The sequence below is a fragment of the Cinclus cinclus genome, chromosome 23 (assembly GCF_963662255.1).
Source record: "Cinclus cinclus chromosome 23, bCinCin1.1, whole genome shotgun sequence".
In the NCBI taxonomy this organism is placed as follows: Eukaryota; Metazoa; Chordata; class Aves; order Passeriformes; family Cinclidae; genus Cinclus; species Cinclus cinclus.
The window spans coordinates 7226203-7244045 of NC_085068.1; the positions used below are offsets into that span (position 1 = coordinate 7226203).

A 17843-nucleotide genomic window follows, 5' to 3' on the forward strand; every position below is an offset into this window, starting at 1 on the left:
AACAATAATTAGTGTCCAGTTAAGGATTGGAAATTCAGATCCTGGTTTTTGTTGCTCTCAGCCCTTCACAGACTTTTTGGGGTGATGTTTGAATGAGCAGAACTGAGCCTGTGCCTCTTTTACACCAAACCCCCACATCCTGTGCTGTAAACTCAGTTCTAAGCAGGTTTGAAGCCAGGCCTGTGGTTTCCTGGTGCCTCAGAAATCCTCCCACAAATGAAAAAATCCTGTGCAGAGTCTCACGTTCAACAGGGGATGGAAACTCAGCAGTTCTCAGAAGCCACGTGGGGTCTGTTAACACAAAAAAAAAAAAAAAAAAACAAAAAACCAAAAAAACAAAAACCAAAAAAACAGGGTGAGGAAAGATCAGATAATTGTGTTTATATCACTAAAATGTGAGGGGGAAAAAAATAAATCAACTTTGGACATTGTGAGAGCACCCAGTGCAAAGAGCTGGGCTGAGTGGGGGGAGAGAGGAGCTTGTTTACCATGGACTGATAAATCCTGGGATTTCTCAAATCTCTGCTCCCTTCTGCCCCTCAGCCTGGAGCCAGAGCCTGGAAATCCTGGAATGCTCCTCAGGAAGCCAAGGCAGGAGCACAATCCCCGATTTGGCTGTGGGATTTGGCAGCAGCCTGGAGGGGAGCAGGAAAACAGGGAAAAGCCCAGCAGGGCTGCCTGGATCCAGCAAAGTTCCCTGCATTTCCTTCAGATCTCCGGTTGCTGGGATGTGCTGCTCCCCCAGGTTCTACCAGCCCCAAAATTCAACAGACTGAGCCCAAAACATCCCTGAACACAAACCCAGGAGTGCTCTGGAGGCTCCAGCTCTCCCAAGGACCGTCCCAGTTTTCTGATGTTCCGTATTTCCATACGGAACAAAAAATTAATTTAAAAAAATCGGGATTTCCAGGCTTGTTTTTTTGTTTTTTTTTTTTTAAGGAAATAACTGGGGAAATACTCGGCTCAGCGTGTACCTGGAGCAGATCAGCTGATTCCATCCCCGCGGATTTTCCTTCCGCGCTTCGTAGTCCCCAGAAAGGTCCCAGAAGTGCAGACACAGATGGGGAACACCCTGTGAGCCTGAGCCTGCAGGGACAGGGACAGGGACAGGACAGGGACAGGGAGGGGACAGGGACAGGGACAGGGACAGGGACAGGGACAGGGACAGGGACAGGGACAGGGACAGGACAGGGACAGGACAGGGACAGGACAGGGACAGGGACAGGACAGGGACAGGGACAGGGACAGGGACAGGGACAGGGACAGGGATGGGACAGGACAGGGACAGGACAGGGACAGGGACAGGACAGGGACAGGGATGGGACAGGGAGGGGACAGGGACAGGACAGGGACAGGGACAGGACAGGACAGGACAGGGACAGGACAGGACAGGGATGGGACAGGGACAGGGACAGGACAGGACAGGACAGGGACAGGACAGGACAGGACAGGGACAGGGATGGGACAGGACAGGACAGGACAGGACAGGGACAGGGACAGGACAGGACAGGGACAGGGACAGGGACAGGACAGGACAGGACAGGACAGGGACAGGGACAGGACAGGACAGGACAGGACAGGGACAGGACAGGACAGGACAGGACAGGGACAGGGATGGGACAGGACAGGACAGGACAGGACAGGACAGGACAGGGATGGGACAGGGACAGGGACAGGACAGGACAGGACAGGGACAGGACAGGACAGGACAGGGACAGGGATGGGACAGGACAGGACAGGACAGGACAGGGACAGGGACAGGGACAGGACAGGACAGGACAGGACAGGGATGGGACAGGGACAGGGACAGGACAGGACAGGACAGGGATGGGACAGGGACAGGACAGGACAGGACAGGGAGGGGACAGGGACAGGACAGGGACAGGACAGGACAGGACAGGGATGGGACAGGGACAGGGACAGGACAGGACAGGGACAGGGACAGGACAGGACAGGACAGGACAGGACAGGGACAGGGACAGGGACAGGGACGGGACAGGGACAGGGACAGGGACAGGGAGGGGACAGGGACAGTCCGGGGCTTTGCCCAGCAGCCGCACAGGGCTGCAGGTGGCAGCCAGCAGGAAATGCTGGAATTCCGCTCCCGGAGCCACTCGTGACACGGCTCTGGCCATTGGCGCTGGAAATCGGGACATTTGTGTCACTGGAATATTGGAAATCTGCCCCAAAACCTCCTCCGGAGCTGGATTTGCTCAAGCTGGAAATCGGGAAATTCATCCCGTTGGAAATTGGGAATTTTGTCCCGTTGGGAATTGGGAAATTCGTCCCGTTGGAAATTGGGAATTTTGTCCCATTGGGAATTGGGAAATTCATCCCATTGGGAATTTTGTCCCGTTGGGAATTGGGAATTTTGTCCCATTGGGAATTGGGAAATTCATCCCATTGGGAATTTTGTCCCGTTGGGAATTGGGAATTTTGTCCCATTGGAAATTGGGAATTTTGTCCCGTTGGAAATTGGGAAATTCATCCCATTGGGAATTTTGTCCCGTTGGGAATTGGGAATTTTGTCCCGCTGGAAATTGGGAATTTTGTCCTGTTGGAAATTGGGAAATTCATCCCATTGGGAATTTTGTCCCGTTGGAAACTGGGAAATTCATCCCGTTGGAAATTGGGAATTTTGTCCCATTGGAAATTGGGAATTTTGTCCTGTTGGAAATTGGGAATTTTGTCCCTCTGGAAATTGGGAATTTTGTCCCATTGGAAATTGGGAATTTTGTCCCTCTGGAAATTGGGAATTTTGTCCCATTGGGAATTGGGAATTTGGAATTTTGTCCCATTGGAAATTGGGAATTTTGTCCCATTGGGAATTGGGAAATTCGTCCCGTTGGAAATTGGGAATTTTGTCCCTTTGGAAATTGGGAATTTTGTCCCATTGGAAATTGGGAATTTTGTCCCTCTGGAAATTGGGAATTTTGTCCCATTGGGAATTTGGAATTTTGTCCCATTGGAAATTGGGAATTTTGTCCCATTGGGAATTGGGAATTTTGTCCCTCTGGAGGCTCCTCAGCCCAGGAAACTCCTTCTGCTTCCTGCTGGAGAGCAGCAATTGTTAATTCTTCCCTTCAGGAATTATTCCCTTCCCGTGGGTGAAGGCTGAACTCATTCCTCATTATTTTCTTTCTTTAATTTTTTGTCTGATTTTTTTTTTTTTTAGTTTTTTTCCCCTGATTTTCCCTGATTTCTTCCTGATTTTTTGTCCTGAACTTTTCTGATTTTTTTTACCTGATTTTTTCCCGGTTTTTTCCCCTATTTTTTTTTCATTATTTTCTTTCTTTATTTTTTTTCCTGTTTTTTACTGATTTTTGTCCTGATCTTTTTTTCTCTTATTTTTTTACTGACTTTTTTTTCCCAATTTTTTCCCCCTCTTTTTATTTTTCTGGTTTTTTTCCCCCCGATTTTTTCATTATTTTTTTCTATTTTTCCTGATTTTTTCCTGATTTTTTTCCCTGTTTTTTCCCTGATATTTTTTTCCTGATTTCTTTTCCTAATTTCTTTTCCTGATTTTTTCCCTACTTTTTTTTTAAATTTTTTTCTTGATTTTTTTCCTGATTTTTTCCTGATTTCTTTTCCTAATTTCTTTTCCTGATTTTTTTCCCTAATTTTTTTTCCTGATTTCTTTTCCTAATTTCTTTTCCTGATTTTTCCCATAATTTTTTCCCTGATTTCATTTCCTAATTTCTTTTCCTGACTTTTTCCCCTAATTTTTTTTCCTGATATCTTTTCCCAATTTCTTTTCCTGATTCTTTCCCCTGTTTTTATTTTTCTGTTCTTTCCCCTTGATTTTTTTCTTCATTTTTTTTTTCTATTTTCTTTTCCTCATATTTTTTTCCTGATTTCTTTTCCTGATTTTTTTTTTCCCTGACTTCTTTTCCTGACTTCTTTTTTCCTCTTTTTTTTTTTTCCCCTAATTTATTTTCCTTATTTTTTTCCCCCATTTCTTTTTTTCCCCCCTTGATTTTCAAACCTCTCTGTCACAACCTCCCCACGGAGGGGCTGCTCAAACTGAACCAACTGAAAAGGACCAAGAATAATAAAATAAAACCAGGAAAAGAATGAAAAAATAAAAACCCAACTCCTAATGAGTATTAACAAATTACACCCAAATTATTTTCGATGAGAGGTTACAAAACCTTTCACTTATTTTTAAGCCCTTCCATTATTTTTAACAACACCCTCGGGATATAAAAAATAAAACCCCTCAAAAATAATTCTTTTTGTTTTTTTTCCTACTGATTCACTCCTTAACTCCAACCTGAGCTGCTCAATCCATAAATTTGGGTTTTTTTTTTCTCCAGTGGGGAGAAAAAAAAAAAACTTTGGGAAGCCAAAGCCAAAAACCTGTCCTGGGGCATGAGCAAAACCAGGGCTGGGAACTCGGGGGGGTTGGGGGCCCCAAAAATTCAGAAATCCTCCAGAAATTCCCTCTTGGATCCATCCCTGAGCTGCTCCGGAGCTGCTTCCTAAAAGGGAGAGAATTTGGGAATTCTGCCATTCCCATTTTTGGGAACATAAACAGATCCCAGAATTGCTCCAGAACGGAGCTGGAATTATTCCCTGAGGGAATAAAGATGAGAGAGGAACAAAAATCCTCCTGAAATTCCCTCTGGATCCATCCCTGAGCTGCTCCGGAGCTGCTTCCCAAAATGAGAGAATTTGGGAATTCTGCCATTCCCATTTTTGGGAACACAAACAGATCCCAGAACTGCTCCAGAATGGAGCTGGAATTATTCCCTGAGGGAATAAAGATGAGAGAGGAACAAAAATCCTCCTGAAATTCCCTCTGGATCCATCCCTGAGCTGCTCCGGAGCTGCTTCCCAAAATGAGAGAATTTGGGAATTCTGCCATTCCCATTTTTGGGAACATAAACAGATCCCAGAATTGCTCCAGAACAGAGGTGGAATTATTCCCTGAGGGAATAAAGATGAGGGAGGAACAAAAATCCTCCTGAAATTCCCTCTTGGATCCATCCCTGAGCTGCTCCGGAGCTGCTTCCTAAAAGGGAGAGAATTTGGGAATTCTGCCATTCCCATTTTTGGGAACATAAACAGATCCCAGAATTGCTCCAGAACGGAGCTGGAATTATTCCCTGAGGGAATAAAGATGAGAGAGGAACAAAAATCCTCCTGAAATTCCCTCTGGATCCATCCCTGAGCTGCTCCGGAGCTGCTTCCCAAAATGAGAGAATTTGGGAATTCTGCCATTCCCATTTTTGGGAACATAAACAGATCCCAGAATTGCTCCAGAACGGAGCTGGAATTATTCCCTGAGGGAATAAAGATGAGGGAGGAACAAAAATCCTCCTGAAATTCCCTCTGGATCCATCCCTGAGCTGCTCTGGAGCTGCTTCCTAAAAGGGAGAGAATTTGGGAATTCTGCCATTCCCATTTTTGGGAACATAAACAGATCCCAGAATTGCTCCAGAACAGAGCTGGAATTATTCCCTGAGGGAATAAAGATGAGGGAGGAACAAAAATCCTCCTGAAATTCCCTCTTGGATCCATCCCTGAGCTGCTCCGGAGCTGCTTCCCAAAATGAGAGAATTTGGGAATTCTGCCATTCCCATTTTTTGGGAGAATTCCTGGCTGGGAACACAAACAGATCCCAGAATTGCTCCAGAACAGAGCTGGAATTATTCCCTGAGGGAATAAAGATGAGAGAGGAACAAAAATCCTCCTGAAATTCCCTCTGGATCCATCCCTGAGCTGCTCCGGAGCTGCTTCCCAAAAGGGAGAGAATCCCAAAAAAAAAAAAAAAAAAGATAAAAAATCCCCAAAAAATTATTTAAAAATCCCCCCCCCCCCCAAAAAAAAAATAAAAAAAAATCCAAAAACTGTAAAAAAAAAAAAAAAAAAGGAAAACCCCCCAAAATATAAAAAAAGAAAAAAAAAAAATCCCAAAACTGAACAATCACCAAAAGGAAAGAAATATCCAAAAAAAAAAAACCAAAAAAAAAGAATTTTCCCCTTAAAAATCCAATTATTATCCAGATAAAAAGGAGATTTTTTCCCCTCAAAAATCCAATTATTATCCAGATAAAAAAGGAGATTTTCCCCCTCTCTACTGCCATTATTCCCCATTTTTCCAGTTATAAAAAAAGGATTTTTTTACCAAAAACCAAAACCCAAAGAGCCTTTCCCAAGCCCTCCCCTCCCCCCTTCCCACAGGAATTTTTTTCCCGATTTTTCCCCTGAACAAACACCAGGATTTGATTTGATTTGATTTGGATTTGATCGATTATTTATTTATTTTTTTTTTTCCCCCCACCAAAAATCCCTTTTTTTTAAATTATTTTAAATTTTTATTTGTACACGATACAAATTTCCTATACACTGTATAAACCCCTTCCCATATGTATAACATATAAAAAAATTCCCAAATATTCCAAATCCATGGATTTAATCATTTCTTGCATCCCTGCTGGGAAATTTTCCCTTTTTTTTTTTTTTGGGGGGTTATTTTCAGGGTTTAAAATTTATTTTTTTGTTTGTTTTTATGGTGAGTTTTCAGCTGATTTTTGGTGGGAAAACAGTTCCTAAATGATTCAAAATTCCCTTTTTTTTTTGGGTTTTTTTTTTTTTGGGTTTTTTTTTGGGAATTCCGTGGAATGATTTCAAATTGAAAGGAGAAATTCTCCCAGAAATTCCAAAGTTTGGGATTTGCTCCCATAAAATTTTTGTTTTGGATTTTTGGAATCGAGAGGAAAAATTCATTTTATGGAGCGTGGATTGAGGCATCAATTAATCCTGGGTTTAAAAAATGAATTTTATCATTAAATCCCAGGTTTGGGCTCAGTTTTCCCACTTAATCCTGGTTTTAAGATAAAATTTATCATTAAACCCCAATTTTAGAGCTCAGTTTTGCCAATTAATCCCAATTTTAGGTTCAATTCTGCCACCTAATCCTGGGTTTAAGATAAATTTTATCATTAAACCCCAATTTTAGGCTCTGTTTTCCCACTTAATCCTGGTTTTAAGATAAAATTTCTCATTAAATCTCAATCTTAGGCTCAGGTTTTCCACTTAATCCTGGTTTTAAGACAAATTTCACCACTAAACCCCAATTCCAGGCTCAGTTTTTCAGTTTAATCCCCATTTTTGAGCTCACTTTTCCCCCTGAATCCACCCCAAACTCCTTCGGGAATTCGGGAGAATTCCCGAGTTCATCAATGCCGGTCCTTAATGAACCGGTCCTTAATGAACCAGTCCTTAATGAACCGGTCCTTAATGAACCGGTCCTTAATGAACCGGTCCTTAATGAACCGGTCCTTAATGAACCGGTCCTTAATGAGCCAGTCCTTAATGAGCCGGTCCTTAATGAGCCAGTCCTTAATGAACCGGTCCTTAATGAGCCAGTCCTTAATGAACCGGTCCTTAATGAGCCGGTCCTTAATGAACCGGTCCTTAATGAGCCGGTCCTTAATGAACCGGTCCTTAATGAACCGGTCCTTAATGAGCCGGTCCTTAATGAGCCGGTCCTTAATGAACCGGTCCTTAATGAACCGGTCCTTAATGAGCCGGTCCTTAATGAACCGGTCCTTAATGAACCGGTCCTTAATGAGCCGGTCCTTAATGAACCGGTCCTTAATGAGCCGCTAATTACCGCAGAGCCGGCCTAAGAGCCCCAGCTCAGTTAAGCCGGGCTTTGGAATCCATCTGCTCCTCCTGGATGGGCAGGCGGCAGCTCCCGGCCTCTGGAAAACAGGGAACGGTCCCGGGATGAGGCGCGAGGAAAACGGGATTTAACCGGGGCTGGGCGCTTTTCCCTGGGATTTGGGGGATTTTTCCCAGGTTTTTGGGGGATTTTTCCTGGTTTTCGGGGATTTTTCCCAGGTTTTTGGGGGATTTTTCCTGTTTTTTTGGGGAATATTCCCAGTTTTTTGGGGGGATTTCCCAGGGTTGTGGGGGGATATTCCCAGAGTTTTGGGGGATTTTTACCAGTTTTTTGGGGGGATTTTTCCCTGTTTTTTTTGGGGGGGTTTTCCCGGTTTTTTTTTTTGGGGGGGGGTGGTGTTCCCAATTGTTTTGGGGGGATTTTTCCAGGTTTCAACTCATCTTTCCCAGTTAATCTCAATTTTAGAGCTCAATTTTCCCAGTTAATTTCAGAATTTAGTTTTCCCAGTTAATCCCAGTTTTAGAGCTCAGTTTTCCCAGTTAATCCCAGTTTTAGAGCTCAGTTTTCCCAGTTAATCCCAGTTTTATAGTTCAGTTTTCCCAGTTAATCCCAGTTTTAGAGCTCAGTTTTCCCAGTTAATCCCAGTTTTAGAGCTCAGTTTTCCCAGTTAATCCCAGTTTTAGAGCTCAGTTTTCCCAGTTAATCCCAGTTTTAGAGCTCAGTTTTCCCAGTTAATCCCAGTTTTATAGTTCAGTTTTCCCAGTTAATCCCAGTTTTAGAGCTCAGTTTTCCCAGTTAATCCCAGTTTTAGAGCTCAGTTTTCCCAGTTAATCCCAGTTTTAGAGCTCAGTTTTCCCAGTTAATCCCAGTTTTAGAGCTCGGCTCTTCCCAGCCAGACCTTTCCCAAATCTGCAGGAAAATTCCAGACATTTCAATTCCATGAAGGCAAAAAAAATAAAAAATTTCCCATTTTCCTCTTGGAAGTTCTGGATGGTGCCAGGAAGAGAATTCCTGGCCTAAAATCTGGGAATTCAGGGATTAAAGTGGAGGAAAACCAGGGAGAAGATTCAGGACTACACCAGGATTAACCTCTGGAATTCCCTGCATTCCTAATTAAAGAATTCTGTTATTAATTACCAAGTTTCAAACTGATTTTTTTTTTCCTGATTTATCCCATAAAAATGGAACTCACTGGATTCATTTTTTATGGGATAAAAAAAAAAACAAAACAGGAAAATGGGAAATCACTGGAATTTTTTTCCTGTTTTTTTTTTTTCTTATCCCATAAAAAGGAAACTCAGTGGATTTTTTTTTTTAATCCTATAAAATGGGAAAACACTGAATTTATTTTTTTTTCCTGGATTTTTTTATCCCATAAAATGGGAATCCACTGGAATAATTTTTTTACCCGTTTTTTATTTTTTATTCCATAAACTGGGAACTCACTGGATTTTTTTTTTATCCCATAAAAAGGGGATGAAATAATTATTTTCCTGTTTTTTTTCTTCCCATAAAAAGGGAACTCACTGGATTTTTTTTTTTAAATCCCATAAAAAGGGAACTCACTGGATTTTTTTTTTTTCTTTTTTAAATCCCATAAAAAGGGAACTCACTGGAATTTTTTTTTTATCCCACAAAAAGGGAACTCACTGTGCTGGATGCTCCTCCCAGGCCAATTCCCAGGTTTTTTTTGGGATGTCTGGATGATCAGGAGCAGGATGGAAATTCCACTGACCACCAGCAGCACCAGGCACAGCAGGAGCAGGGATAAAGAACCTGGAATTCGAGCAGAAAAATTCCTTAAATAAATAATAATAAAAAAAAAATTACAAATTCCTGGTTCTGCTTGGAATCCTCAGAGCGCTGCAGATTCCAGAGGGAGAATCCAGAGGGGCAAAGGTCAGGGAAATGTGGGATCCTGGAATGCTGGGGAAAACCAGGAAAGGATTCAAAATGGGAATTCCCAGAGTTTGGAAATCTGGAATTCTGTGTCTCAGTGAAAGGTTGTATGGAAAAAAAAAAAACAGAAAAAAAAAACAAACAGGAAAGGATTCAGAGAAATTGGGAATTGCCTTCCCAGAGTTTGGAAATCTGGAATTCTATTCTCATTGGAATGCTGTGGGGAAAACCAGGAAAGGATTCAAAATGGGAATTCCCAGAGTTTGGAAATCTGGAATTCTGTGTCTCAGTGAAAGGTTGTGTAAAAAAAGACCAGGAAAGGATTCAGAGAAATTGGGAATTGCCTTCCCACCAGACCAGATTTCCAGGGAATTCCTTCCCTGCCCATCCTTACCCCAGCTGGGGCTGCCGGGATCCGAACAAAGCGTGGGAATCTCCCTGGGGCTGGAGCTGTTCTCTGGGAATTCCGTGGGATTTGGAGCTCTGTTCTCTGGGAATTCCGTGGGATTTGGAGCTCTGTTCTCTGGGAATTCTGTGGGATTTGGAGCTCTGTTCTCTGGGAATTCCGTGGGAATGGCAGCTCTGTTTTTTGGGAATTCCGTGGGATTTGGAGCTCTGTTTTTTGGGAATTTCGTGGGAATGGCAGCTCTGTTTTTTGGGAATTTCGTGGGAATGGCAGCTCTGTTTTTTGGGAATTCCATGGGAGTTGGAGCTCTGTTTTTTGGGAATTCCGTGGGATTGGGATCCCTGCTGCACAGGGCATCCTCTGTGGCTGTGCCAGCTCGGAGAGTGCTCTTCCCAAAAAAGCTGCAGCTGGAAAAGAAATTCCCTGGATGATAATCACATTCCTGAGGGAAAAAATATTCCCATTTTTCCCTGGATAATAATTGTACTTTTTGAGGGAGAAAAATCCCATTTTTCCCTGGATAATAATCACATTCCTGAGGGGAAAAAAATCCCATTTTTCCTTGGATAATAATCACATTCCTGAGGGGAAAAAAAATCCCATTTTTCCCTGGATAATAGTCACATTCCTGAGGGGGAAAAAAAATCCCATTTTTCCCCTGAATAATAATCACATTCCCGAGAGAAAAAAAACCTCCCATCCCAATCTTTATTTTATCCATACAAATTTAGGATTTACCATCCTTACATTCCCCACAGGAATGGAAGGAATAATTCAATTAATTATTGCTGGGAAAAAAAAACTATCCTGTTTTTTTTTTTTTTTCCCCAGATGATTCTGGTACGCTCTGAATGTTTTTGTTCCCCCCTCAAAAAAAAAAATAAAATAAAAAGAAATTCCAAGAGGTTTTATATATATATATAAAAAAAAAAAAAGGTGGAAAATCCTAAAAAAAAAAAAATCCCTCAGGATCCTAAAAAATCCCAAAGGATGGGATTCAGGGCACTTCAATCCAGGTTTATTCTGATTTATTTATTTTTCTAGATTTGGGATTTTCCTGGAAAAATGAAACCCCCAGAGCTGCTCTGTGCACAATGCCCCCAAAAAGGCATTTTTTCCTCTCCAAAAAATGTTTTTTCTTCCCTTCAAAAAAATTTATTTTTTCCCTAAAAAGAGGATATTTTCCCCTGAAAAAGAGGATTTTTTTTTCCCAATATGACACTTTTTTCCTCCAAATAAAGGATTTTTTTTACCCCGAACAGAAGGTTTTTTTTCCCCTTGAGGTTATTTTTTTTGCCCCCAAAAAATGATTTTTTTCCCCCAAAAAGGGATTCCTACTTGGTCCAAGGCTGGCAGTTCTCGTTCCTTCCTCTGGAGAAAGTTCCTTCAGGACATCGGGAGCACTCTGGGAAGAAAAATGGATTATTCAGGAGAGAATTCCCAGATTTATCCATTGGATAATTATGGAAATGAGCAGGGATTACTGATTATGGAAATCATTCAGGAGAGTGGCAGAATTCCCAGATTTATCCACTGGGTAATTCTGGAATCCACCTTCCCAAGGGAATTCCAGAGGGCATCGAACCCAATCTCCCCTTCCCAAGGGAATTCCCATTCCCATCCCCATTCCCATTCCCATCCCCATTCCCATCCCCATTCCCCATTCCCCATTCCCCATTCCCCATTCCCCATTCCCCATTCCCATTCCCCATTCCCATCCCCATTCCCCATTCCCCATTCCCATTCCCCATTCCCATTCCCCATTCCCATTCCCCATTCCCATTCCCCATTCCCCATTCCCCATTCCCCATTCCCATTCCCACTCCCAGCTCACCATTCCCCATTCCCATCCCCATTCCCCATTCCCCATTCCCATTCCCCATTCCCATTCCCCATTCCCATTCCCCATTCCCATTCCCCATTCCCCATTCCCCATTCCCCATTCCCATTCCCACTCCCAGCTCACCATTCCCCATTCCCCATTCCCCATTCCCCATTCCCATTCCCCATTCCCATTCCCCATTCCCCATTCCCCATTCCCCATTCCCCATTCCCCATTCCCCATTCCCCATTCCCATTCCCCATTCCCATTCCCCATTCCCCATTCCCATTCCCCATTCCCCATTCCCCATTCCCCATTCCCCATTCCCATTCCCCATTCCCATCCCCATCCCCATTCCCATTCCCACTCCCAGCTCACCATTCCCCATTCCCCATTCCCCATTCCCCATTCCCCATTCCCATTCCCATTCCCATTCCCCATTCCCCATTCCCATTCCCCATTCCCCATTCCCCATTCCCCATTCCCATTCCCCATTCCCATTCCCATTCCCCATTCCCATTCCCCATTCCCATTCCCATTCCCCATTCCCCATTCCCATTCCCCATTCCCATTCCCCATTCCCATTCCCCATTCCCATTCCCATTCCCATTCCCCATTCCCATTCCCCATTCCCCATTCCCCATTCCCATTCCCCATTCCCATTCCCATTCCCCATTCCCCATTCCCATTCCCCATTCCCATTCCCCATTCCCATTCCCCATTCCCATTCCCATTCCCATTCCCCATTCCCATTCCCCATTCCCATTCCCCATTCCCATTCCCCATTCCCCATTCCCCATTCCCCATTCCCCATTCCCCATTCCCATTCCCCATTCCCCATTCCCCATTCCCCATCCCCATTCCCCATCCCCATTCCCATTCCCATCCCCATTCCCACTCCCAGCTCACCATTCCCCATGGGAATTCCTGCAGGCCTGAACCCTGCCATGCACGCACAGACCCTGTCCGAGGTTTTCTCACACGGCTTCACCTCCACGCTGCCCTTCCCTGGCCAAGCACAAATCAATCCACCCACCCACAATTTAACAAAGATTAATTAATTCAGAAATTAATTAACACTAATCACCCATCATTAACTTTTTTCCCCTAACTGCCCCCCAAAAATAGAAATTTTCCCCCCCAAAATGGGAATTTTTTTCCCTCAAGAAATGTCCCATAAAAAGGATTTTTCCCCCCCCACCCCAAAGGGGGATTTTTCTCTCAAAAAGTGATTTTTCCTCTCCAAAAGGGGATTTTCTTTCTCCAAAAGGGGATTTTCTTTCACAAAATACTCAGAAACCCCCCAAAAATGGGACTGTTTATCCCCCAAATGAATCCTCCCCCAAAAATGCCCCAAACCAAGATTTTTTTCTCCCAAAAAGGGATGCTTTTCCTCAAAATACCCCAAACCCGAGATTTCCCAAAAAAATGCCCCAAATGGAATTTTTTTCCCCAAAAAATGACTTTTTTTTCCCCCTCAAAAATGCCCCAAATCCTGGAACTTTTTCCTCCCAAAAAGGGATTTCTTTTCAATAAAAAAGGGAAATTTTTTTCCCCTCAAAAATGAGAATTTTTTTCCACCCAAAACGGGAATTCTTTTTTCCCCAGAAAATGGATTTTTTTCCCCCTGAGAAATGGTATTTTTCCCCTCAAAAATGGGAATCCCCCCCGCCCCCGCAAAAACAGGCTATTTCTTTCCCACCACAAACGGGATTTTTTCCTTCAAAAACGGGAACTCCTCCCTCCAAAAAAAAAAAAAAATTATTTTTCTCCCCCCCATCCCCAAATAAAACGCCCCAATAATATCTTCTTTTTTTTCCCCAAAAAATTCTATCATTTTTCCCTCAAAACTGGAAACATCTCGCCCCCAACACAGTATTTTTTTTTCCCCCCAATAAACGGGAGTTTTTCCCCCCATAGGGCATTTTCGCCCCAACAGCAGATTTGGGGTTTTTCCCCCCAAAAAAAGGTTGTTTTTTTTTCCCCCCCCGAGGGGGCACTCACGGGGGCTGCAGACGGTGCAGCTGTGGCAGAAGCCGTGGTGGTGCTGGGAGCTGAAATAGCCGTCCTGGCAGGGCGAGCACACGGTGTCGGCGCGCGGCGTGCAGCGACTGCGCATCCTCTGCCCTGCCAGTGGGAGTGGGGATGGGAATGGGAGTGGGAATGGGAGTGGGGATGGGGAATGGGAGTGGGGATGGGAGTGGGGATGGGAGTGGGAGTGGGGATGGGAGTGGGGATGGGAGTGGGAGTGGGAATGGGAGTGGGAGTGGGGAATGGGAGTGGGGATGGGAGTGGGGATGGGAATGGGAGTGGGAATGGGAGTGGGAATGGGAGTGGGGATGGGAGTGGGAGTGGGAATGGGAGTGGGAGTGGGGAATGGGAGTGGGGATGGGAGTGGGAGTGGGAATGGGAGTGGGAGTGGGGAATGGGAGTGGGGATGGGAGTGGGAGTGGGAATGGGAGTGGGGATGGGAGTGGGGATGGGAGTGGGAGTGGGAATGGGAGTGGGAGTGGGGAATGGGAGTGGGGATGGGAGTGGGAGTGGGAATGGGAGTGGGGATGGGAATGGGAGTGGGAATGGGAGTGGGGATGGGAGTGGGATGGGAGTGGGAGTGGGAATGGGAGTGGGAGTGGGGATGGGAATGGGAGTGGGAATGGGAGTGGGAGTGGGAGTGGGAGTGGGGATGGGAATGGGGATGGGAGTGGAGATGGGGAATGGGAGTGGGGATGGGAATGGGAGTGGGGATGGGAGTGGGAGTGGGGATGGGAATGGGGAATGGGAATGGGAATGGGGAATGGGAATGGGAATGGGAGTGGGAGTGGGGATGGGAGTGGGAATGGGAATGGGAGTGGGGATGGGAATGGGGATGGGAGTGGAGATGGGGAATGGGAGTGGGGATGGGAATGGGAGTGGGGATGGGAGTGGGAGTGGGGATGGGAATGGGGAATGGGAATGGGAATGGGAGTGGGAATGGGAGTGGGAGTGGGAGTGGGAGTGGGAATGGGGAATGGGAATGGGAATGGGAATGGGGAATGGGAGTGGGAGTGGGAGTGGGGATGGGAGTGGGGATGGGAGTGGGGATGGGAGTGGGAATGGGAGTGGGGATGGGAGTGGGAATGGAAATGGGGATGGGGATGGGAATGGGGAATGGGAGTGGGGATGGAATGGGAGTGGGGATGGGAATGGGAGTGGGGATGGGAATGGGAGTGGGGATGGGAGTGGAGTGGGGATGGGAGTGGGGATGGGAGTGGGAGTGGGAGTGGGGATGGGAATGGGAGTGGGGATGGGAGTGGGGATGGGAATGGGGATGGGGAATGGGAGTGGGGCTGGGAATGGGAGTGGGGATGGGAGTGGGGATGGGAATGGGGATGGGGAATGGGAGTGGGGATGGGAATGGGAGTGGGGATGGAATGGGAGTGGGGATGGGCAGTGGGGATGGGAGTGGGGATGGGAGTGGGGATGGGAATGGGGATGGGGATGGGGATGGGGATGGGGATGGGGATGGGGATGGGAATGGGGAATGGGAATGGGGAATGGGAATGGGGAATGGGGATGGGGATGGGAATGGGGAATGGAAATGGGGATTGGGACTGGGGAATGGGGATGGGAGTGGGATTCAGACTGGGAATGGGAGTGGGATCGGGAATGGGAAATGGGAGTGGGATTGGGAATGGGGATATCCCAAACTGACTCCATCTGATGGGATGTGGATATCCCAAACTCTATCTGCTGGGACTGGGATGGGGATATCCCAAACTGGCTGAATCTGCTGGGATGGGAATATCCCAAACTGACTCCATCTGCTGGGACTGGGATATCCCAAACTGACTCCATCTGCTGGGATTGGGATGGGGATATCCCAAACTGACTCCATCTGCTGGGATTGGGATGGGGATATCCCAAACTGACTCCATCTGCTGGGATTGGGATGGGGATATCCCAAACTGACTCCATCTGCTGGGATTGGGATGGGGATATCCCAAACTGACTCCATCTGATGGGATGTGGATATCCCAAACTCTATCTGCTGGGATAAACTCGGGATTGGATGGGGGAAAATCTTGAATTTCATCCCTTGGGATCCATGAAAAATCCTGAATTTCATCCTTTGGGATCAAATCAGGATCGGCTGGGATCGTGAGGGGAAAATCCTAAATTTCATCCTTTGGAGTAAAATTGGGATCCAGTGGGATTGTGAGGGGGAAAATCCTAAATTTCAACCTTTGGGATCAAATGCCTAGACTTTGGCAGTTCCTGGTTTTTCCAGAGACAGGGGAAAAGGTTTAGGAAATTCCCCTTCTGAGACATTTAGGAAGCAAAAACACATCAAAAAAAGGTTAAAAACCACTCTCAGAAAAGATTTTTCCATTTCTTTCTGATCTGAAAGTGATTTTTATCAGCCTAAGAAATTACGTGTTACACTAAGAAACAGGTACTGCACTAAAAATAGATATTACACTAAGAAAAAATAGACATACTAAAATAGATGTTACACTGGAAACAGATATTACACTAAAAATAAATATTGCACTAAGAAAAAACAGACATTACACTAAGGAAAAGTTAGATATTCCACTAAAAAATGGATATTACACTTAAAAACAGATATTCCAGTATGAAAAAAAATCACATATTCCGTTTTATTTCACTAATAAAACAGACGTTCCACTAAGGAAAAATTAGACATTCCACTAAAAAAATAGATATTCCAGTATGAAAAAAAATCAGATATTCCGTTTTATTTCACTAATAAAACAGACATTCCACTAAGGAAAAATCAGACATTCCACTAAAACAATAGATATTCCAGTATGAAAAAAACCCAGATATTCCACTACGAAATAGACATTCCGCTAAGATAAAAAAAAAAAAAAGATATTTCACTAAAATATTCCGCTAAGAAAAAAAAAATAGAAATTCCACTAAAAAGTGGGTGTTACATTATGAAAAAAATAGGAATTCCACAACAAAACCAGGTATTTCACTAAAAACCAATATTCCACTGAGAACAATCTCGCTCTTTGGCAGCCCCAGGCCCGGCGGGCACTCACCGGGGGCGCAGTCGCTGCAGCATTTCTCATGGAGCAGGTACTGGTCCTCCCGGCACTCCAGAGCCAGGGAACCGGCAATGGGCACGGCCACGAGCAGCCAGCAGAGAGTGGGAAAATTCCGGGCAGTCCTTGGAAGCGCCATTCCCGCCCTTCCCCTCACGTTCCCGTTTCCCCTCACGTTCCCCTTCTCCCTTCACCTTCCCCTCACGGCTCCGGGCTCCGTTCCCCCTCACGGTTCCGGTGCCCTTCACGTTCCCTTCACGGCTCCCCTCCCTTCAGGGCTCCGCTGCTCCTCACGCTACCAGCTCCCCTCACGTTCCCCTCACGGCTCCGTTCCCCTCACGGCTCCGTTCCCCTCACGGCTCCTTTCCCCTCACGGCTCCTTTCCCCTCACGGCCCCTTTTCCCTCACGGCTCTTTTCCCCTCACGGCTCCTTTCCCCTCACGGCTCCTTTCCCCTCACGGCTCTTTTCCCCTCACGGCTCCTTTCTCCTCACGTTCCCTCTCCCCTCACGGCTCCTTTCCCCTCACGTTCCCCTCACGGCTCCTTTCTCCTCACGGCTCCTTTCCCCTCACGGCTCCTTTCCCCTCACGTTCCCTTTCCCCTCACGGCTCCTTTCCCCTCACGTTCCCTCTCCCCTCACGGCTCCTTTCCCCTCACGTTCCCTCTCCCCTCACGGCTCCTTTCCCCTCACGGCCCCTTTTCCCTCACGGCTCTTTTCCCCTCACGGCTCCTTTCCCCTCACGGCTCCTTTCCCCTCACGGCTCTTTTCCCCTCACGGCTCCTTTCTCCTCACGTTCCCTCTCCCCTCACGGCTCCTTTCCCCTCACGTTCCCCTCACGGCTCCTTTCTCCTCACGGCTCCTTTCCCCTCACGGCTCCTTTCCCCTCACGTTCGCGCTCTGCGGAACGAAAGCGGGACCAGGTCCGGGCGGGGACATTTGAGGGAAATTCCCGCTTTTCTCCACGCCCCTTCCCGCTCCCGGTTTGGGGTTTTTTCGGCAGGAAGAAGAAATGCTGAGCTTGAGAGAAG

The 17843-nt window shown here is 45.8% G+C and overlaps 1 protein-coding gene across 1 annotated transcript; it reads right to left on the reverse strand.

Annotated features, from left to right (window-relative positions):
- Nucleotides 1-7184: 7184 nt before the first annotated feature.
- Nucleotides 7185-17145, reverse strand: TNFRSF4 (TNF receptor superfamily member 4). Its single transcript, XM_062507418.1, has 9 exons — nt 16812-17145; nt 13765-13887; nt 12670-12768; nt 11277-11343; nt 10284-10345; nt 9927-10064; nt 9284-9409; nt 7663-7712; nt 7185-7613 (listed from the first exon to the last, which is right to left on the reverse strand). The coding sequence occupies exons 1-9, from the start codon at nt 16951-16953 to the stop codon at nt 7185-7187; spliced, it is 1236 nt and encodes a 411-aa protein (XP_062363402.1). The 5' UTR covers nt 16954-17145.
- Nucleotides 17146-17843: the final 698 nt, after the last annotated feature.

What these genes read in the sequence shown, in the direction of transcription:
- TNFRSF4 (XM_062507418.1), bottom strand. Translation starts at nt 16,953, where the DNA reads ATGGCGCTTCCAAGGACTGCCCGGAATTTTCCCACTCTCTGCTGGCTG. An exon ending in CTGCACCGTCTGCAGCCCCC is followed by an intron (nt 12,769 to 13,764) that starts GTGAGTGCCCCC and finishes GTGCTTGGCCAG; the next exon opens with GGAAGGGCAGCGTGGAGGTG. An exon ending in AGGAGCAGATGGATTCCAAA is followed by an intron (nt 7,614 to 7,662) that starts GCCCGGCTTAAC and finishes TGCGGTAATTAG; the next exon opens with CGGCTCATTAAGGACCGGTT.